Genomic DNA, 23,043 nt, shown 5'->3' with positions numbered 1-23,043 from the left:
GTAACAGAAATAGTGGTCATCCCAAGAAGAAAGTTATAGCTCTGAAAGGCATGTCTCAAGTGAGTGTGGTGCCACACACCTGAAATCCCAGCATTCCAAGCTGGAGGCAGGAGGATTAGGAATTCAAAGCCAGACTCTGAATTCCTGAGTTAGGTTGGAAGTGACATCTTCAACCCCATGTTTGAGTTTTTGGTGTTGTCAGCAGGAGCACCCCAGTTCTGTATAGTCTCTCCACACACTGCAGGTCAACTTCTGCTTCTGATCTACAATCACCAAACCATCATTCCAAAATCCCAAATCTGACATACACTCAAGGGAAGTGAACCACTCACAAGGCCCCCATGCACACAGGGATGAAGTAGCATCTAGCCCGCTCTAGACTGAGATAAGAGAACAAGTCTCCAACAACTTGTGGCAGAGTTAAGTCCAAGGTAAGCTGTTTCCAGAAACAACCCCTACTGGAACGTGACTTGTAGAGAATAGAGATGCTTATCACTCACAAGGAACACTTGGGAGGCGACACCATGGAGCCAAAGTGGTCAACAGTCCAGGTTATTTTCTCTATTCTAAGGCTCAAGTAAACAAAGCCAGGTGTCCGAACATGTACCTGAAGGCACACACTGAACAGGAGGGGAGGGGCAAACTGATGCTTCACCCAGGGGGGCATTTTCCTCACTGCTGAACCTTGTTTCTGGCTTAGTGACATTCACTGGCATTGCTTAAGATACCACAAAGGAAGTGAGCAATTTACACTGCCCCCCTCAGTCTGCAAGAGACGGTCATTTGCAAGCTTGTGGCCAAAAGTCCTGAGTAAAAGCAGCTGAGATCCCATTCCTAGCACATCACATCCTATTATTTAGCAAAGGTGTTCTCATCTTCTATTCTCAAGACACACACCCTGTGAGTCCAGCAGCCAGTGAACCAGTTCTTCCTCTATACTTCACCACTCACCAGAATCGGTTCTTTGCATTCAAGCACATCCTGAGAACTAGTTCAGAGTCCTGAGTAAGAGTAGAGCAGCCAGAATGTTTCCTGCTAAACCACAAAGACTCTCAAATCAGGCTTCACTAACCCCAAGTCTGGGAAGGGACTTGAAAGGCAATTTCCTGAACAGTAAATAAACGTGTGCATTTCTGCTACATGTACACATGCACACACGCACCCCTAATGTATTCATCAGCTTCCCAAAGGCCATAAACAAATAGAGGATCATGGCTCGGAGCCCTCCTGCTTGACACCGCTGTAAGAACAGTCACTCTAACAAATCATTTGACTTGGCAATTGCTCTTCCTCTTAAGAGCAGAAGGTCTAGGGCTACTCTGTAGCTTTGGAGCCTGTCCTGGCACTAGCTCTTGTAGACCAGGCTGGCCTCGAACTCAGAGATCCGCCTCCCGAGTGCTGGGAAAAAAGGCGTGTGTCACCACCGCCCGGCTAGGGCTACTCTTGTAAGGCAACCAAATGATCATTCCCAATGGTTTCTTGTTCCAGAAGCAATGGGTGCTGCAAGCAAACTATGCTCAATTTTTATCTGTAACTAGATCTAGACCAGTAGTTCCCAACTGTGGGTCATGACTCTTTTGGGGGTCAAATGGCCTTTCTACCAGGGTTGCATATTAGATATCCTGCATATCAGATATTGACATTAAAATTCATAACAGTATCAAAATCAGTTATGAAGTAGCAACAAAAATAGTTTTATGGTTGGGGGGGTCACAATATGAGGAACTGTATTAAAGGATTGTAACATTAGGAAAGTTGAGAACCACTGATCTAGACCAATCAGGCTGATGGACAACTACATTCCAGCATACCTAATCCCAGCCAAGCCCAAGTAGGAAGCACCACTATGCTCTACAAAGCATACACTATACTGCTAAAAATGTCTTTGCAGGACCCAATAATCCCAGGAGAAATGGGAAAATAGGCATCAGGTGACCAGACCTCATCACGGCATGCCTTTTGGAGGCAAGAGATAAGATACAAGGCTCTCATTCAGTATCTGAAAGTTCTCAGCAAATTAATGAGTATCCTTTCAATGAAGCCTCTAGAAAAATGGCTGTTTCTTTTTCTTGTGGTTTTTCAAGACAGGGTTTCTCTGTAGCTTTGGAGCCTGTCCTGGAACTAACTTTTGTAGACCAGGCTAGCCTTGAACTCAAAGAGATCCGCCCGCCTCTGCCTCCACCACCCCGCAACATGGCTGTTTCTAATAACCTAGCAGTAGATACATAGAAAGAGAGGATAGGATGATTACACACTAGGGAACTGAAGCTGAAGAAGGCAATGGTAGAGGCAGTACAGATTCTCACCTGGGACAGAGCACAGTGAGCATTCTGGCTTCCTGGTTCCAGACTTCCTCCTGTACAACCAGTGTGAGCAAACAGCATGCAGTTAATGCAAGGGCCTGGGAAAATAGTGCTAAGCACACAGGATGCTGCCCCAAATAGTCATCTGCTGTGTCAGACCCAGAAACAACTAACTGTAGACTATTCTCCAGATTTCTTCTACAGGTTGGAAAGCCAAGTGGGTTGTAAATAGGTAGTGTCAAACTTTAGTGGTGATGACTAGTCTAGAGACAGGATCAGGACCACACAACCTTTCTCTCTTAGTACTCATTTCTCATGGTCCACATTAACAATCTTCAAACTGTGAAAGAACAAAATTTCCCTCTGCTGTGAATGTTTATAACACAGAGACTTGAACAAACCTTTTCTAAGATGAATAGAAGAAGTTATTTTTCTCCACTACATTTCCCAACTGCAGTAGGAGGGCCTGCCAGTGAGCGAAACCACCCCAGCAAATACAGCTCCTCTTCCACCATACAGATGGCAGTGCCCAACCTCCCTATTCCTGACCAAGCAAACACAAGCAAAATGCAACTATTCCCAGAAGCACAGTCTGAGTTGGGCAATGATTAGAGAGACATGGTTTACGTGGCTCACTGCTGGTAGACACACTTGGAGAGAAAGGAACACACTTGTTTCTGCCTCCTATAAGCATGTATGGTACCCCCACCTACCTTAACTCCCCACTCGTTCCAACCCCCAAACCAGAGGCAGAAGAATCAGAGAATGTTATACTAGCTAGTCACTGTTGTGCATAACTAGTTCCTGGAGCCAAAGGGCGGCAGATTCAATCTGTCCTACCAGTTAATGAGTTCAGAGTCAACACATGGGGAAAACAATCCAGTTACAAACCCCACTCCTAACCCTTCACGGAACCATTAACCACGGATCAATCATACCATTTCCACACATAAACAAGCCTCAGATTACTCAGACATGAGCAGAGAACATGCTTTATTGAGTAGATAAAGAAGAGCACATTCTACCACATGTGGGGAAAGGTTCAGCATCTGTAAAAGGCCTTTATCCCTTAAGAAAAATCCCCAGTGAACAGCATTTGGATAAATGTTAACAGTGACACTGAAACTGGAGGGGAGCCGCCACTGAACATGCTTAAGATCAGCTCCCTCCAACCCACAGTGGATATTAGTAGTGGACAGAGATGACAAGAGAAAGGCACAAATGACCAGAGTTAGGGTTGTGGTGAGGGTGCCACGTGAAGACAGCAGTGCTGCAGGAGACCAAGTTGGGAAGGGTGACATGTCAGACATCAAAAGCTGCCCCCAAGATAGCAGGTTATATAATGGGACAGAGAGAAATTAGAGGGAACATTTCTTCCTTCACTTAACACCACCAAAAATAGGAAACCAGAGAACAGGATGATGGTGGCAAGTTCTAAAAGGGCAATGAAATTCTTGGAGGGACAGAAGCACTTCAGCCTGTTGTAGGGGGAGGCACTGTTGAAGGGAAGCAAACCATAGCAGTGTGGCCACTCTGTCTTGCTGAGTCATGGGCTGAGAAACAGAACTCATTTTCAACCACTTTCCACTTCTCCCAGGAAGCTCTGGACAAAATCAGTGCAACTTACGTGGAAGTATATCTGCCCGACACCAGACTGGCAAAGGCAGGTGGAAATATCTGCATGTGATTAATCAACTACCATGTGGCATGAAAGAAAACTGTTAAAATACTAGGCAACTGCCAACATAAAAGGGGGCAGGAAATAAAAAGAGGGGGTACTTTCTGCTGTGAAAAAAGAATTACCCATTTCCTTCCAGTAAGATACTGCCCCAGTGACCGTGAGTGAACACAAAGAAAAATTTGGAATCACCGCCTCTTCCTCTTCACCCTGTCTCATTCAGATGGACCAGCTGCTGTGATCCCCTGGGAAACGTTTTAGGAATACCTAGCTCGGGCCAGTCTGATCCTGACCAAAGTCAAGTCATCTGACAAAAATGGAAAAATAAGTGACAGTGAGATGAAATCCAGGATGAATGGACCCCTCCCAGGAGACAGACATATACTCTAAGTGCTGCCTCTTCCCCGCCCCTTCACGAAGAATGTGTAAGGAATAACTGGAAAGGGCTCTTCGGTTGCAACCATGTTTGGAGGTCTGGTAACCAGGCAGGAAAAAGCACTAGCACAAAGTTCAGGACACAATAAACCTCACGGGGCTAACGAATATGAGGGAACCAGTGACTGGACAGGTACAGTACCATAACACAACTCCTGGGTCAGTGCTATGAGGATCTGTACTTGAGCCTAATACAGATCCGTCCAGGCAACCTCACTGAGGCCGAAACAACAGTTCCTCAGAACCAGTGTCTGCAGTGTACACGAAGGTCGGAGCCAGGACAGTCCTGAGGGGGTGGCCTTCCCAAAGGATACTGTACTTGCCAATCACAAGAGCAACAGAAATGACAGACAGATCCCTAGGGTACGGATTCCTACTGCTGGGGCTCGCTGGCTCAGAATGACAGGTCACTTTAAGTGCCCTTGGGAGGGGTCCATTTTAAGCAGCTTGGATCCATGGTTTTATTGGAGTTGGACCTTTTGGCTTCTTTGGCTATCCATTCATCTATCAGGTCCTATGAAGAAAAATGGAGCAATTATCACATATATGGAACTAACACACTTTAAAAGATTCCAAATGGCCAGTAACAGATTCTCCCAGGTTCCAATAATCTATTAAAAGGTAAAACATGATATTATCCCTGGATTTGCAAACTGCTTTCCTCTCTAATCTATTTCTTCCTATTCTGCCTTCAATGAGAGCTGAAAACCATTCATTTATGCTTATTATATGTAAGTAACTAAAAATGCAAAATGGGGATGAGCTGAGGTGGCATTTAACAAAATAATCCCAAACCACTTATGAGAATCTTAGAACTCACGAGAACGCTTATGGATGGGCAGAAATGTTATGCCACACAAAGCTGCTTAACTTGTCAGCCAGATCTCACAGAGCTTACCAAAAGCTCTGATAAGGACAAGGGAGGAGATAAGCTTAGAAACAAAGGCCACGTGGACCTCGCTGCCAGCTGGAACAAGGCTAGGAGCTTCCAGTCACACCCTTTAAGGGAAGTCAACTGTGGGTAGTGCAACCCCACCGAGCTCTGCTAAGTTCTAAGGACACCACCCGCAGCTGAGGGAACTCTCACCTGTCTCTTCAAAACTAGGTGCTTGCCTTTCCAGTACTTGAGCATCTGAAGGGCTTGAAGAGTGCTGACGATGTCCACGGGATTCACAGCTGTTTCCTGGCTGATTTCTGTAACAGAGCAGCTACTGAGATCCCAACTGAAGCATAGAACCCACACCCATGCCTCCCAAGGCCCCCTTTCATTTTCATGGAGTTTCCAGAGCACAAATCTGAGGTACTTAGGCTACCTGATCAGAATGTTTGACCAGCCAAAGTTAACTACCAAAAACAAATTTAATGGTAAGACGCTACTCTGAGATACTCAGAAATCAAACTGGAATCCTAAATTCTTCCTGTATAAGAGCCAGATGTCTTTCCTAAAATTCCAATGTTTCGAAATACTTGAAGTCTTTCTTCTTGATTTTTAAAAGAAATGACATATATTCACAGGTGTACGAATATATTTTATGTATATGGGCATTTGGCCTGAGTGTACGTCTGTTTATGTGTGTGCTAAAACTGGAGTTACATATAGTTGTAGGCCGCAATATGGGTACTACAAATTGAACCCGATTCCTCCAGAAGAGCAGCCAGTGCCCTTAGCTGATAAGCCATCTCTCCAGGTCCTCTTCTTGGTTTTTATGTGAACTGAGTGTTAACAACTCCAGATGGGAGAAACCACTTTACAACCATTCCAGGACCCAATGTTCTGGGAGCTTCAGCCCTGTAGTGAGGGTCTCTGCAATGCTCCCTAATCATAGTCACATTAAACAGAACGGGGACCACTGTCACCAAGCGTGACCTACCTTTGATGGAAATCTCCTTGCCCTGAAAGTTGTGCAGGTACCGGAGCAGCACTTCCTTCCAGTAGCTTCGGTAGCTTATGAGCCCCAGGTCCGACAGGGGGCGCTCTGGAGAGCCAACTTTCTCTTCCACTTTGGAAAGTAAATAACCTGCCAAGGGGGGAAAAAAACCACAGACTTGGTTTTCATTCTTTTTATTTAGGGAGGGGGACTTAAAAAATTATGTCTACTTATTTTGTGTGCATGCTGATGTGGAAATCAAAGAACAACTTGCAGGAATCAGTTCTCGCCTTCTACTGTGTAGGTATTGGGAACTGAACTCAGTATGGCTGTCACACCCCATGAGGCTGAAGTTGGCATCTGACAATGTAAAGTAACCATGCACAAACTGCCCAAGAAAAAACAGACTCCTAGCCGGGCGGTGGTGGCACACGCCTTTAATTCCAGCACAGGAATTAAAGGCAGAGGCAGGTGGATCTCTGGGAGTTCAAGGCCAGTCTGGTCTACAAGAGCTAGTTCCAGGACAGACTCCAAAAACTACAAAGAAACCCTGTCTTGAAAAAACAAAACCAAAAACAAACAAAAAAAAATTTAGGGACTAGGAAAATGGCTCAGCAGATAAAGCACTTTTTTTTTAATTTTAAAGATTTATTTATTTATTTTGTTTACAGTGTTCTGTCTGCATGTGTGCCCTCAGGCCAGAAGAGGGCACCAGACCTCATTACAGATGGTTGTGAGCCACCATATGGTTGCTGGGAATTGAACTCAGGGCCTTTGGAAGAGCAGCCAGGGCTCTTAACCTCTGAGCCATCTTTCCAGCCCCGATAAAGTACTTTCCATGTAAGCATAAAAACAAGAGTCTGGATCACAAGAACTCTCAAAAAAGTAGGCAAGACATGGTGGCTGCCAGTAACCTCAGCTTTCTGGAGGCATAGATGGGCATGCAGGCAATCTAGACTAGTCAAAGTAAATTGAGTTCTCAGTTTAGTGAGAGATGTTCTGTCAATAAATAAATCAAAAATGGAGGAGACACTATATTATCAACCTCTGGTTGTCAATATGAACATACACACAGGCATATCATATATACTCATGATCAAAAACAGACTTAAAAACATTTATTTTTATTTTATGTGTATGGTGTCTGCGTACATGTATGAATTTATGTATGTACACAATGTGTGGAGGCCAGAAGAGGGCACCTGATCCCCTGGAACTAGAATTACAGTTGGCTCGGAGTGCCATGTGGGTTCTAGAAACTGAACCTGGGCTCTCTGCAAGAGCAGTCAGTGCTCTTACCCATTCACTGAGCCATCTCTCCAGCCAAGCCTCCACTCTTCCTGTGACTAAAATTCAGTACATGGATGCTGATAGTACACAGCTGATTCTCGTTGGCACAGTGGTTATGTAGACTTAGAAACACTGAATCACCGCTCACAGGAGTGAAGTTTGTTTCTTCAGCACCTCTGGCCAGAGCCATCAAATTTTCTGTCTAATGTTCTTTTCTGTTTAAAAACATTTTTTTAAAAAAAATATCTAAAAAAAATAATAAAATAAAATAAATATCTATTTTTAGTTTATGTACACTGGTGTGCATGTATGTCTGTGTGAGGATGTCAGATCCTGAAGTTACAGACAGTTGTGAGCTGCCATTTGGGTGCTGGGAGCTGAACTTGGGTCCTCTAGGGGAACAGCCAGTTCTCTTAACCACTGAGCCATTTCTCCAGCCCCGTTTAAAAACATCTTACAACACATTCTGTTGATTCAGAGGCTCACAACCCATAGTACTGTAATTCATGTCTGTAGAGAGCGTGTCTAACACATGCATTTATTTATCAGTCTTCCTGTGCTAAATAAAGACCATCACTTCAGCACAATGCTTACAGCCATTTTAAATTGACAATTTAATGAAGGCACTTTGCCACCAAGCTGATTGATCTTAGTTCAAACCCAGGACCCTCATGGAGGAGGAAGACTCTTGCAAGTTGTCCTCTGATCTCCACATGTACCCTCCAAACCAACAAATGTACCCCATTAACATGGGAGGTACACATTAGTGTGTTAGACAAATTCAAACCCGATACCCATGATTAACGAAGAGTGAGTATAAACCCAAAGCCTGAATCAGTACATGGATTACTTCCACAAGTGCTTACATAAGTGAAATCCCAAGCATCAAAGGACAGCTTTAAGCCTTAGGCACACATATGTGCTGTTTCAGTCTCAAATGGGATAATCCTGCAGAGCTTACTTTATTATTCTCTGCATCTCCTACTAAGTCAGTAGCAACTTCAGGTTCTGTATTCATTGGTAAATGTTCGTATTCCCCCAATTTGTCCATTCACTAACTAGCTGTCAGGACACCTCCACTACATGGTGGGAACTATCAAGAGCACACATCAAAAGTGCCCGACAACCCCAGGGTCCCAGCCTTGAAGAGCTGATGCTCAGCAGTATCACTTACTGAAATCAATGAGCATTTTGCCATAGCCCTGTCTCATATACTGAGGCATGGTGAGGATACAGGACACATTGTAGTTGAGAAATGAATTCTTCTCCTAAAATCAAAAACAGACAAGTAGATCATGAGACATTAAGACTAAAAGTTTCACTACAATCATCCCCATCCTAGATTAAAAAATAAGACTATAAGGCCTTGTAAATCAAAATACTGTTAGTCTGAGGATGTGACAGCTGTTACCACACCATGATGGCCAAAGCTATCAACCTAAGGATCTCTCAAGCTCAGACCTCCAGTGCCAATTTAAGGAGATAACTCCAAGAGCATGCCAAAGCCAAGAGTGCTGGGATGACATATTAGGAGCCCTCTCGAAGAAGCGCTGTTTCAGAAGACAGCTTGCCCATCAGAAAGACAGGAAACCAAACCAAATTCCCCTGGAAGGTCAAAAGACAACCAAATCACACAATACCTGATTCTTTTTATAAATGTCCAGAATAAGTCAATTTGTAGGAGAGGTGCCAGGAAGGGGAAAGAGGAAATAGGGACAGATTGCAATGTCTCTTCTTGAAACAATGGAAACCATGAGGACTACACCAGTCACAACTTGTCATTATACTAGAAGCCACTGCCCTGAACAGTTTAAGGGATGAATTGTATGGTGCATTGTGTTTTAATTAAGTCATCACAGTACATTAAAATCCATAACCACAGCTGTTATGTGGTAATACCAGCACCATGGAGGCAAAAGCAAGTAAATCTATGCTGAGTTCTAGGTCAGTCAGGACTACACAGGGAGACCTCAACAAAACGAAAGAAAACTATAAGCTGGATCTGAGCCTGCATGTTTTCTTGTTTTTGTTTGTTTTTTAATATGTAGTGACTATGGTAGTCAGTTTATTGCACAGATTAATCATTCTTGAATGTACAAGCTCCAGAGGAGCAACTGGGTCTTTAAATACACATAAGTATTTCCATCAAATGAATTTTCAGCCTTACATTGAAACAGGCCTATATCAGTGTTTTTAAGAAAAATAAGTGCTATCAGCTATGTGTTAACTGAGAAACCACATACAAACCAAAGATTGTGGAAAGGGGCTAAAAAAAGAGGAAGGCTGAAAGAGCAGGGAGAGGTGAGTATTGGGAATAAAGCCCATTGCATTTTATGTGCTAACTGCTCCAGTCCATTTAAATGTTGACCAGTCAAACTTAGACCTTAAAATATAGCATGTAGGTAGTCTAATCTGTTTGGTCATAACATCCACCTAGCTTGTAGGTCCTTCAGGGTGAAATGAATACAAAAACAGCTTCAGGTTCTTCACCTTGCTTTTTATGACTGAGATTAGATGGATTCCACTTAAGAACAATCTCTTACGGGTCACTGGAGTCTTTTTCCTTCCATCCAAGCCCGCACTGTGTGCCCACTACCCCTCATGTTTTACCATTATCCAAATGTAGGTTAATAAGGAAAGCATTTTGTCTCACACATAGGATATGCCTGAAGAAATGGCTTATCTCACACACACTTCTCTGCTAGGAGACAATGTGGGTACAGAAGTACAGTATTTCTAGTTTGTTGTTCAATGTACAGCACACAGCACTGCTATGTCAGATAAACATGTGCACAGGAGAAATGAGGCGTGGGCTCACAGAAAGCAGCCAAATGGAAATCAAAAGGACTGTCTCTTTCAGAGTTCCCTAGCTTTATCTATAGAGCTATTCAATAATTTCTTTAATTACATCACATGCTTCTGAATCCATTCCAGAGCTAGCTATTCTGCTGTACTTTTCTCTATCTCTCTGTTTTGTAGATCTGAGCAACCTCGGGTATTAAAGGATCATCTGGATTGAAATCACACAACAGAGAACAAGTAGACAAAAATACTTTTGAAATAGTTTGGAGACCACTGTGCTAACCTTCCATCTTTTTGTTTGTTTGGAGACAGGGTTTCTAGGTGTAACAGCCCTGATTGTCCTGGAACTTGCTTTGTAGACCAGGAAGGCCTTGAAATCACAGAGATCCGCCTGCCTCTGCCTCTCAAGTGCTGGGATTAAAGGTGTGCACCACCACTGCCCAGTTTATGTTCCTAGTTTTAACCTAACAACAAAGAGGGAACCAAAGCCAGAAGAGGTGCTTCAGCTACTGGATGTGTTTTAAGTTTACAGGGAGGGTCCAGGTCAGTAATTAATAGCTACAATCCACAAGCATAAAAACGAATAAACTAGAACCTTCTAATAACAGCACTAGCCAGTTGTCTTGGCTTACATCTGTAATCCCAGCCCTTTGGAGGTTGAGGCAGGAAGACTGTCCTGGGCCTGAGTTGGAAGCCAGCTTAGGCTGCACAACAATTCCCGGCCAGCCTGGGTGACAAAGGCACAGTCTGAACAGAATACTTGCATGAAGTCATCTGTAATGCTTGCCTTTCTTCTTTAGTTTACAAGAAGCCTATCACCACTGTCTGCTTCCCCATCAAAGATCTGAGTTCTTTAACGCCAATACCCATAATGCTGCTGTGGTTGTTAAGCTTCAAATCACCAGGATCCTGCTGACCTTAGAAAAATATCCAATCAGGTGACAGCCAGTATTGTCTGCTTCTGTCATAACGTAGAACAGGAAAGGTTCTACATCATAGTATAATGTCTTATGGTCCAGAAAAAGCTTCGCCAAAAGGCACAGGTTTTGGCAGTAGATCTGGAAACAGAGAAAGAGCCAATGACCAGAAGAATTGAGAAAACACCCAAAGCAAAGCCTAAAACAATGATTGTACCAGCACTACTTTGAAACAGAACTAATCCCTAGTCCTACACAAATGTTTGGTGAAGAGAAAACAATCCTTTGGAACCCCATAAATGCTTGCCACTAGCATCTTTCTCTCAAGTCACCACTTTTTACCTTGTTTTTCTTGCCATCTACTTCAAACACAGAGATGGAGCCTTTGCGGTATATCTCATCACCAGGGGGGTGTTTCCACACACACTTGGCCTACAAGAAAATGGAGTTCACATGAAGCAATCAGATTTTCCTACAACCCTGGTTCCTCAAGAGGGAAAAGGAACTGCGGGTTAAAACTGGCTGAGTTAACGGACAGTTGAACACACTTGAGGACAGTGAAATCAATCATTTTCAGAAAAGTTAAAGCCTTCTTAAGCTGTTGCAACATATCAATGGCATTACTTTGGCTGCTTGGTTCAAGTTTTCTGGATTATTTTTGGCATTATCTCAGTCCAAGATATTAAATCACCGACAACGTAAAAGCCAGATTAATAAGAATCTCCTTGCTTACAATAAAATGTCTCATGCTAACAGGAAATTCTTAAGCAGCTTATTCTGGCAGCTTAGTGTTGCTAAGTATGCTACGCTCACCTTTACCAGTTCCTTCCCAGTACCATCCTACCTTCATCTTCTGTCCTCAGCCTGGAAAATATATCTGCAATCACAAGTCCCTCACTATCTGCCCACCTCCTGCCATATGCTAGAAAAAGAAATCCCTTCTATGGCTTATTTTAACAGGTAGAAGGCCTGGCAAAGAAACAGGAAGCTGGAAGGCACTTGGCTCCAAAGTAACCCCGTTTTCTTATTCTCAAAATGTTCAATTCATGGTGCTGGGGCTAGTACCCAGCATCTTAGGCAGCAAGCCAAGTTCTCATACTCTGCCGGTGAAAAGTTCTATGCCAAGTACAGATGTTTGCTGCCAAGCATGATGACTAAAATTCAATTCTGGGAACTTACATAGCAAGAGGGAACTGACTCCCACAAGTTGTTCTATCATCTTCACATGTACATCATGGTATGTAGTCATGTGTGCACACATCCGCATATATACACACATACAAATTCACACATATAGAAAAACTCTTATTAAACAATTTACTACATCTTTTTGACAACTTAAGAATAAAGATCCACTGAACAAAGTGGTTGGTGCACACTGGTAATATAAGTACTCAAGAAACAGAGATAGGAAAACAGCTAGCTTGAGCTAAAGACCCTATCTGAAACAAACATTATATACACACCTTAAAAGAATTATGTTCCAGGTTTGGGACTGTAGCTCAATGGTACAGTATACTGTATAGTACTTACCCAGTAAGCATGAGGTTGCGCTCCCTCCCTAGCACAGAGGCAGGCGCTCAAGCCTGTGTGTGTGTGTCTGTTTAAGGCATACACAACATGTTCTAATTTTCATAGGTAACTCAAAAATTCATTTATTTGTTTGTTTTTCAAGACAGGGTTTCTCTGTGTAACAGTTCTGGTTGTCCTGGAACTCGCTTTGTAGACCAGGCTGGCCTTGAACTCACAGAGATCTGACTGCCTCTGCCTCCCAAGTGCTGGGATTAAAGGTGTGCGTCACCAATGCCCAACTCAAAAATTTATTAACTGGAATTGTTTCAAAGTTCCATCTATGTTCCTATTTCCTCCCCTTATTTCTAGGAAATAGAATATTTGTTTAACTATGTAAAGATGTGGTACTTTTGTTTTACCTTGCCTGCCTAAGACACCTGATTGTTCTAATAAAAAGCTGACAGGCCAATAGCTAGGCAGTTGAGGAATAGGCAGGCAGGCAGAGAGAATAAGCAGAAAGAGGAATCCAGGCTTGAGGAAAGAAAGAGGGAGGAAGAGAGGAGACACTATGGACTAGCCAGCAAGGCTGCCACCAGTCAGCCAGACATGAAGGAAGCAAGAAAGAAGAACATAGAGAATAAAGAAAGGTAAAAAGCCCCAAGGAAAAACAGAGAGGAAGAGAAACAAGTTAAAGTAAGTTATAAGAGCTAGTGGGACAAGCCTAAACTAAGGCTGAGCATTCATAACTAATAGTAAGTCTCCACGTTCTGATTTGGGAGTTGGAGGTCCAAGAAAGCCGGCTACACTTACTCCTGCTGGTTTTTTCCACGATAACTAAACCAATGCAATAGTTATTTGTTGAAAACATTAGCCAGCTAAAGAGGCCATTTCAGTGATTACAAGTGATTACACCTGACACAATGGAAATGCAAACAAGCTTTTATTTCCTGAAATCCAACTTTTATACTCATATAATTCACTAGACCAAGGTGTGCAATCCTTTCCTATTTTAATACAAACACATTCAGAAACAAACTATCAACCAATTCTGTTACTTTCATCATCCCTTCCAAGTGGATCTCCCTTGTATATACATTCATTCAACACACATTCCATAGATACCCTCCACCTAAATGAGTTACACTGTCCTGTCTTATCTAATGAAATATATGTATTTTCTTGGAATTTGGGGCAAACACATACTATAGGGAGAGGTAATTCATATTTTGAGGAAGAAAACAAAAGATTAGAAAGAGAAAAAACATGTTTGTAGACAGGATGTAATTAAGGTGCCTTGCAGCAGTAGCCCCCCTGAAATGTAACTTTCAATTCCTTAAGTCTCCACTCGATTGCTACGACTTGGGAGATGTCATCTCTAGGACATAACTGGGAAATCCTATAACATCACCCTCATGTCCATGGACACGTAGTAGGACTCAAAATAACATACCATGTGTCGGCGGAGTATTGTTTGGCTCTTCATGTATTTTAAGCAGAATTCACACATGTAGAGACGTCCCAGCCGTGCATATTCTTCAGGATAGGGAGAATGGTACCAAGTATCCAGCTCATAGCGCCCAAAAGCAATTGTTTTAATCATGTTGCTCCCCTCTGTTATTTGGCCTTGAAGCCGTAACTTCTCCTATTGCCAAAAGACACCAAAACAATAAGGAATTATCCAAAACAAATAAGAATTAGGATTCCTTAGCTTTGATTTTAAAATTAGATTTTTTATCTATATAATGTGTATGGATGTTGTTTGCATACACACATATGTACACTACACGTGTGCTTAGTGTCTGCAGAGATTAGAAAAAAGGGCATCAGATGCCTGAAATTGGGAGTTACAGGTGACTATAGTCATCAGGTGGGTGCTAGGAACCAAACATAGCTCTCTGCACAAATAGCAAGTGTTCTTAGCCACTGAGCCATCTAGAGCTCCTATTATCCTTGTTCGTAAAAGACTCTGCTAGGCCAGTGGCTAAGCTATAAAATAATCAGCTAGACTGGCCTCTATCCATGAGACAGCCACTAATGAGTTACCTGAACAGAGAAAATCAGGCAGTTCACACAGAAAACTTGCCAGCTATACTGCCCAGAATCGTAAAATAAAAAAGTCTCTTGTATTTTAGCTTTTCTGCCTTCATTTTCAGATGCTGCAATTAAAGGTGTGCACCATCACACTGAGTTGCGTGGTACTGGAGAGAAAACCCAGGGTTCTTGGATCCCAGATAAGCACCCTACCAAAAGAGCTACAATCTTAGCCCATTCCTGATTCTGTTTGTTTTAAATTTTTAAAATTAATTTCTAATTTATTGTGTGTATGTAAATGCAAACAGAGGTCAGAGGACAGTCACCGAAGCCTGCCTCCTGCAACTGACATAATAAAAGGAAGGAGCGGAGATGAAATTAACACTACAAACTAAATTTCCCCGAGCACATTTAATTTGTTTTATCACAGTTGTAAAATCATAGTTGATAAAAATTCTGTCTAGGTGACAGACATAGTTGAATATGCCTGAAATCTTAGCAGTAGAAACAGTGGCCAGTATTAGTAAATTCTTTTTTTTTTTTTTTTTTTAAATATTTATTTATTTATTTTATTATGTATACAATATTCTGTCTGTGTGTATGCCTGCCGGCCAGAAGAGGGCACCAGACCCCATACAGATGGTTGTGAGCCACCATGTGGTTGCTGGGAATTGAACTCAGGACCTTTGGAAGAGCAGGCAGTGCTCTTAACCTCTGAGCCATCTCTCCAGCCCCCAGTATTAGTAAATTCTAAGCCAGTCACAAGTATATGAAAAAAAAAATTCTATCAAAAGCAAACAAAAAAGGGCATTTCTGCAAGGATATGGAGTGCAGCTATAATCAGTGGGAGCATGGCATGAGCCCAGAAGTTTGAAACTTGTTTAGACAACAAGATGAGATTCCCCTCCTTATCAAAAAATCAATGAATTCAATAAACTATCTGAAGCCGGGCGGTGGTGGCTCGCGCCTTTAATCCCAGCACTTGGGAGGCAGAGGCAGGCGGATCTTTGTGAGTTCGAGACCAGCCTGGTCTACAAGAGCTAGTTCCAGGACAGGCTCCAAAACCACAGAGAAACCCTGTCTCGAAAAACAAAAAAACAAAACAAAACAAAACAAAAAAATAAACAAATAAACAAACTATAGTCTTCCTCGCCACTTTCCTTCACTCTTATTTTTATGCTTCTAGGGTAAATGTATTGAAATGAAAAGAAACCCTACAAAAGGCTGCAGCACTTCAAGTCCCGAGGTTCTCAGAATTGTTAATTTTATCCAACTAAGACAAAAGAGCACCCAGAGTTTTTTTTTTTTTTGCTGTTTTTTGGGTTTTTTTTTTTTTTTTGGTTTCTATATTTCTTTCCTTTTTTTTAAATCATTTATTTAAGATTTCTGCCTCCTCTACCGCCACTGCCTCCCATTTCCCTCCCCCTCCCCTGGTCAAGTCCCCCTCCCTGGTCAGCCCAAAGAGCAATCAGGGTTCCCTGCCCTGTGGGAAGTCCAAGGACCACCCACCTCTATCCAGGTCTAGTAAGGTGAGCATCTAAACTGCCTAGGTTCCCACAAAGCCAGTACGTGCAGCAAGATCAAAAACCCATTACCATTGTTCTTGAGTTCTCAGTAGTCCTCATTGTCTGCTATGTTCAGCGAGTCCGGTTTTATCCCATGCTTTTTCAGACCCAGGCCAGTTGGCCTTGGTGAGTTCCCGATAGAACATCCCCATTGTCTCAGTGTGTGGGTGCACCCCTCGCGGTCCTGAGTTCCTTGCTCGGAGCACCCACAGTTTTAACTAGCCTTACTACCTCAAGCCAAATTGAATCTTCCAGTTGAGGGAGATAAGAAAAAAATTTAAGAAAATGGGAAAAGAAAACGGTGATGTGTTTTCCATGGAAATGGGAAGACTATCTCTAATGACAGGCTATGATGGGCAGAGATGAAGCAGTGGAATACCCAACTCCCATCAGACTGGTTGCTAATCACCTTTCTTGGCAGTTCTAAGGGCTTTGCATAAGGGTCCTCCACTCACTTTGGGGTTCTTGATACTCACCAAATCCTCAGAAGCCCGGGCTTGTGCTCTTCGGAAAAGATCTAAGTCATATTCGCTTGTCAGATTTTCCAAGAGAGGCTCCCGAGTGTTCCCATAGGTTTGTCTGTGTTCCTAGGAAAAATAACCAGGGGTGATACTATCTGTAGAACTTGGTTCGTTTCATTTCCATAGATGCCAAGCTGAACTAGAAACGATTTACGAAGGACTTAAACACTGGGTGTGGGGAACTGAGCTCAGGCAACTGCTAACAGGTCAGTGTCAGAGGCTGCTCCTACTCACCCTATGGATCTCAACAACACAAAGGACAGCAGCCCCCAGGAGGCACCAGAGATGTTGGAATCCTAGAGCTGGTGATAATCCCTGATGAGTAAGCAGATCCTCTAAAACTTAGTCCTTGAAGATGCTGCCTGGAAGGAAACCTTGCAGCAAGGAGGGCAGCTGGACTAGCAGTCCTTAGAAAACTCCTCCTGACACTACCTCATTGACTGCAAACACGTAAGGCTCCCATGTTACAGCCCTAGCCCAAGTGCACAGCTAGAATCTCTAACAATGTCTTGCTAAACATCAAGAAAAATTAAAAATAAGTTCAAATCTGACCAAGCTGGTCATTACGAGTAGTCTTGCCCTGAAAGGATGGTGGAGAAGGAAGACTTCTCTTTTAAACCTGGTTCTAGCCCTCTTCTCTCCACCTCCCCCAGAAGTGGAAGATTCACCCAGGAAGAACACCCCACATTTAGCAAACACATCAGTATCTGAAGAAAGCACTCACCATACGAACATTTCCTATGGCTAAACTGAGTCACTCTGTTGCAGCTTTTTGAAATTTGGACTCTGTGACTTAAAAGTTTAGGTTCTAAGTATTACTGAGTTCTTCTAGTTTGAAAATGTCATTGCACCTTCCCTGTTTTCTTACTTTTTGAGATAGGACGTCACTTCCCAAGTGCTGGAATTACAAGAATGTCACAGTGCTGGGGAATCAAATCTGGCATGTGCTACACACTAGGCAAACACTCAACCAACTGAGCCACTTCCCCAGACCAAAAAACAAAGACAAATCAGCCAGGGGCAGTGTCACAGGCCTGTAATCCCAGCATTCAGGAAGTGTATAATCAGTTTCAGGCCGGACTTGGCCACAGACAAGCAAATTCAAGACCAGTCTGTGCCACGCGAAACCCTATTTCAAAAGAAAAAAAAAAATAAGCAACAAGAAAAAGTTCTTTTTTGGTTTTCTAAAACAGTTTCTGTGTCGCTCTGGCTGTTCTGGAACTGACTCTGTAAACCAGATTGGTCTGAAACTCAGAGATCCACCTGTCTCTGCCTCCCAAGTACTGGGATTAAAGGCATGCGCCACCACCACTCAGCAACAAGAAAAATTTCTATCCTGAATTTTTTTTAAAGATTTATTTATTATGTATACAACATTCTGCCTCGATGTATGCCCACATGCCAGAGCAGGGTGCCAGATCTCAATACAGATGGTTGTGAGCCACCGTGTGGTTGCTGGGAATTGAACTCAGGACCTCTGGAAGAGCAGCCAGTGCTCTTAACCTCTGAGCCATCTCTCCAGCCCCCTCTATCTAGAATTTTTAAAATCAGGAAGGATCCAAATAACATATCTCAAGCTAGTGAAAAGTAGATGTCTGTAAGGTTAAACAGCTCAAGAGCTTTTATATTATATGCTCTTTCTACCTGTATTAATTTAAAGGTTCATTGCCTTTTCTAAGCCCTTTCCCAGAGTGAACAGATCCATCTTATGGGACTGCCACCTGGGTGAAGAATAGTGTATCATAGTCTCTCAGTCAATCACATCGTTGTGCTTCCCCAACTCAACTTACAAACAAAAAATAAGCATGCATCCTGATCTGGAAGCCCACTACCAGAGCCCTCCACCTCACCCATCAAACTAAATATTTTGCCGGGCAGTGGTGGCACATACCTTTAATCCCAGCACTCAGGAGACAGAGGCAGGCTAGCTAGTTCCAGGATAGTGTCCAAAGCTACAGAGAAACCCTATCTCAAAAAACAAAACAAAACACTACATGTGTTTAGTTACAAATTCTCGGTAAGTTCAGCTACAACTTACAAATCATACATTTGTTACCTATTCTAAAGACAAAGCAAAATAGCATTCTAATTCTATGAAGAAAAAAAATACTCAGAAAAAGACCAAGTGAACACATACCAACATGTTATTAATATGCAGTATCTTGGGTGGCTGATTTTTACTAGAAATAGTCTCTAATTTTTGATCTCTCTTCATTTTTTTTTTTCCAAGACAGGGCTTCATTCTATAGTCCAGGATGCCTTAGATATCACTTTGTGGCCCACAATGGCCTCAAACTCATGGCCTTCCTGCAGATGTGAGTAATCATTCCTGACTTTCCTTTCTTTTGTTTTGTTTTCAAAACAGGGTGTTGCTATGCTGCCCAGGTTGGTCTCTGGACATACTACCATGTCTGGCTATATTTCAGCAGAAAACAAGTACTAATACATTTTCAGTAAAAATACATTGTTACCTAAAAAGCCACATACACACACACAAACACACAAACACAAACATTGGAAACAAGGTTACTCTGCGTAGCCCTGGCTGTAGATCAGGCTAGCCTCAAACTCAAGAGATCTGCCTGCCTCTGTCTCCCGAGTGCTGGGATTAAAAGTGTTCATCATCACTGTCTGTTTGAAGATTTTACCATGAAGATATTAGTTAAAGATCTTCAAGTGAAAAGACAAATAGGTGCTATGGCATATGACATATAATGAAAATGACAATACGTAGTTACAATAGAGAAAGCTAAAAATTTCAAAAATGCTAATTGTGGCTATTTTTAGGTAGATTAATCTTCTGTATGCTATTCCGAATTTTTACTATAAAAAGCATATTATATTCAAAGTTAGTGCTCTGGTGCTCAGTTGTATCTCTAGCCCCTAAATATTTTATTGTATATAGACAGTTCTAATGTCATCAGTATTTCTTCTAGGCAAATTTGCTCCCCTCCCTGGAGAGATGGCTCAGTGGTTAAGAGCACTGACTGCTCTTCCAGAGGACCCGAGTTCAATTCCCAGCACCCACATGGCAGCTCACAACTGTCTGAAGATCAGTTCCAGGGGATCTGACACTTCACACCAATGCACATAAAATAAAGTTAAATAAACCATAAAAAAATATTTAAAAAAAAAATTTGCTCCCCTCCCCCAGAATGCAGATTGAACCCAGGCCACTTTGATGTATATGACAAGCCCTTCATTTTTTACTTGGGGACAGGGCCTTGCTAGACTGCTAAGGCTGACCTGGAACTCACTTGGTAGCCAGGTAGGCCTGGAGCTCATCATCTTGCCTCAGCCTTCAGAGCAGTTGGGAGGACAGAGCCACATCTCTTTAAATGTTTTTACTTAAAACTACAGTGAAGGGATTCTACCAACTGAGCTGCATCCACAAGGCCTAGGGGATGGAATGTCCAAAAACAAACTCCTGTTTCATCTGTATAAGCCCTTTTGTCTCCCACTCAACAGCTCCAACTTGGGGCAGGTTACTAAGTGACATAAAAGAACCCCTCAGAATTCACTGGATTCCCTTAAAGGAAACAACTAAATAATATGAAAGGCAGACACTTAGGCTCAAGTGAGAGGATTGGGTTCAGGTTAAGAAAGGACTGGATTTTCTCCTCACCATATATTTCTCCTTCTGCTCTTTGCTCAGTCCAGAATTCCTTTTCTTCCTGAGTTCAGCCACCTTTTCCTTATATCGCAGCTGTCTTTCTGTTGGTGCCTAAAAGAAAAACAGAATAGAGAAGCTAGCTAGAAAACTCATTATGAAGATAAGTTTCAAAACATCAAGATTTCTTTTAAGGTTTTTTGTTTTTGTTTGTTTTTTTTTGTTTTTTTGTTTTTTTTTAGGATTTCATGAAACCCAAGGACGCCTCCAAACCCGGAACCTCTGTTCTTGCTTCTATCTCCCAAGTGCTGGGATTACAAATCCAATCTACCATGTCAAGTTTTTTGTTTTTTTAAAGAGAAAAAAAGGGTCTTCTCTACATAGCCCTGGCAGCCAATCCTTCTTTCTCTTTCTCAGTCTCTAGTGTGCTGGGATTAGAGACATGGACCACCAACAATACTGAGCTTTTCTTTTCTTTAAAAAAGGAAAAAAAAAAAAAATTCTAAAGAAAAAAAAAAAAACAACTGCCAGGAACAGTACCACCACACAGTTAATAATATGTTAATTTTATAATCCTAAATCAGTAGATTCTTTTACCATTCAAACCAATGTTCTTATTGCCCTTTCAGGAATGCAAATTTACTTTAATTATTATGAATGAAGAGTGAAGTCACGAAGGAGGAGGCAGGAACATCATGATTCATGTTTATATTCCCAGCAGAAGCAGAATGATTGCTGTAAGTTCCAGGCCAGACTGGTCTACATAGCCAGTTCCAGGCCTATAAGGGCTATATATCAAAATTCCTATCAAAAAACTAAAATAAGATGGAAATCTTTACCAAAATAAAAATAAAGATCATTTTAACTGTACAAATTCTGATTTTAAGTACTATTACTTAGTGTTCCAACAATAATAGCATTAAAAAAAAAAACAGCAAAAATAAAACCTATGACAGAATCAAAAAGGATAAGGATAAGTTACAGACTGCTTTTGCCTGCCAAGCAGAGGTCAGATATCATACACGTTAGATGACTACCCTGACAGGTGGGCACTATTCTACATGCTGGCCTGCCCAGGACAACACAGCTAATGAGGCATCAGAGTCTTTCTTTCCACTGTGACTCCTCTGCTAGACATTTACAATCCAGCTGCAGAAACAGATAGTTAGATGACAGCTGTGACTAATACTTTACAAAGGCTCACATTTGGAACAAAGTATGAGAAGAATACAGAGAAAGAGTTACTAATTGCAGAAGAAGGTCTTAGAAGAATTCTTACAAGAGCTAAGACTTGCTTGAAGCCTTGAAGGATATATATGTAATCTCTTCGTGGTAATGATACAGAGTTCTCAGAAAGATCAAAGTCCTTTAGGAAGAAGCAAGGAATTAAGCACAGTCTATGCGGCCTGAATGTTCAGAGTGGGAGATTAGGACAAAACAAGGATGCTTTCTGAAAATCACAGAAAAACAGAAGTAAAACTGGCACAACTGACAAAATGTCAAATACTGAGGAAATGCCACTGGTGATGTTGAAAATATGCCAGCAAAGTCAAAGGTGTTTGGAAGCCAACCACATGGTTTAAAATAAGGATGCGAAATAAGGAAATGGAAATGCAATGTAACCTTTCAAATAACCACAAATTTGTATACTATTACTACTGTTACTATTATTATAAATAGCTTGAGTCCTCCACTGATGAGAAAAACGTTATATGCTTTATGAAAAATTACTAGTTGAAAGCCAAACATGATTTCAAGTTGATGTCTGAAAGACCAGTGATTTTGATGTGCCATGGGAAACAAGAGGCATGAATTTGCCTATAAAGACAGTTATGGGGCAAAGGAGATCCGAAAAGACAGACCTCAAACTGTGGCTGGCCAGAGCTTTCACAAGGCCCATACCTGGTGCCTGGTTGCATGCCTGTTGTTGTCATCTTGCCTGTGGGACAGCATCCTTTCTTCTATCTGCTTATCCCGGCTCTGTGCTCTCACCTGCAACCATCAACAATGTCAATAAATTCACCTGCTTCTAAGACTACATATACTTAAAGCATAAGAATTTGTGATAATCCCTTGTATTTGCACTACTCTTTTAAAGTAAAGTACTCTTATTATTGATTATTTCTATTTCTATCAGAAAGATGTGAGACAAGGCTCACTTAGTGCTTTCTCAGCCACTAGATATCAAAGAAGAGAAATGATCAAAGCTAAATGTTGTAAAGTTGAGACTTTCAGTAGGAATGATGGCTCTGGCCTGAAATTCTTCCACTATGCTGATAGGAAACTGTAAAGAAGTACAAGGGAGTGAGCAAGTATGAAAAAAACATCAGAAAAATCTGGGTTCAGGATGGGCACAGTGACATTTGCCCATAGTCTTAGTTAGCAAACAGGCTGAGACAGCTTAGAGGACTTTAAGACCAGCCTATTCAGCACAAGGAGACTAGATCCTGCCTCGAGGACTAAGAAAGGATTGGGGGTGGGGGAACTTGAAGGAAAGGAAAGAGGGAAAAA

The 23,043-nt window shown here is 42.0% G+C and overlaps 1 protein-coding gene across 3 annotated transcripts in view; it reads right to left on the bottom strand.

Moving 5' to 3' along the window:
- Window positions 1-3,279: 3,279 nt before the first annotated feature.
- Kat7 (lysine acetyltransferase 7) overlaps window positions 3,280-23,043 on the bottom strand; it is a 37,348-nt gene continuing 17,584 nt past the window's right edge. For 2 of the 3 annotated variants that reach the window (XM_041665090.1, XM_041665091.1), the window contains exons 6-15: window positions 22,435-22,524; window positions 20,548-20,646; window positions 16,878-16,988; window positions 14,256-14,447; window positions 11,636-11,725; window positions 11,294-11,434; window positions 8,749-8,842; window positions 6,288-6,434; window positions 5,504-5,610; window positions 3,280-4,930 (exon numbers count right to left, since the gene is read on the bottom strand). In XM_041665090.1, the coding sequence (XP_041521024.1) occupies window positions 4,829-4,930; window positions 5,504-5,610; window positions 6,288-6,434; window positions 8,749-8,842; window positions 11,294-11,434; window positions 11,636-11,725; window positions 14,256-14,447; window positions 16,878-16,988; window positions 20,548-20,646; window positions 22,435-22,524 (1,173 nt within the window). In that variant the 3' untranslated portion in view covers window positions 3,280-4,828. The remainder of the gene's footprint in view (window positions 4,931-5,503; window positions 5,611-6,287; window positions 6,435-8,748; window positions 8,843-11,293; window positions 11,435-11,635; window positions 11,726-14,255; window positions 14,448-16,877; window positions 16,989-20,547; window positions 20,647-22,434; window positions 22,525-23,043) is intronic. The other variant, XM_041665092.1, reaches the window with a different exon arrangement.

Source organism: Microtus oregoni, unplaced genomic scaffold (genome assembly GCF_018167655.1).
Source record: "Microtus oregoni isolate MIOR12 unplaced genomic scaffold, Mior012 000015F_ref0000493, whole genome shotgun sequence".
NCBI lineage: Eukaryota > Metazoa > Chordata > Mammalia > Rodentia > Cricetidae > Microtus > Microtus oregoni.
Note: the sequence above shows the minus strand (reverse complement) of the source record. Positions and strands in the feature narration are given on the sequence as shown.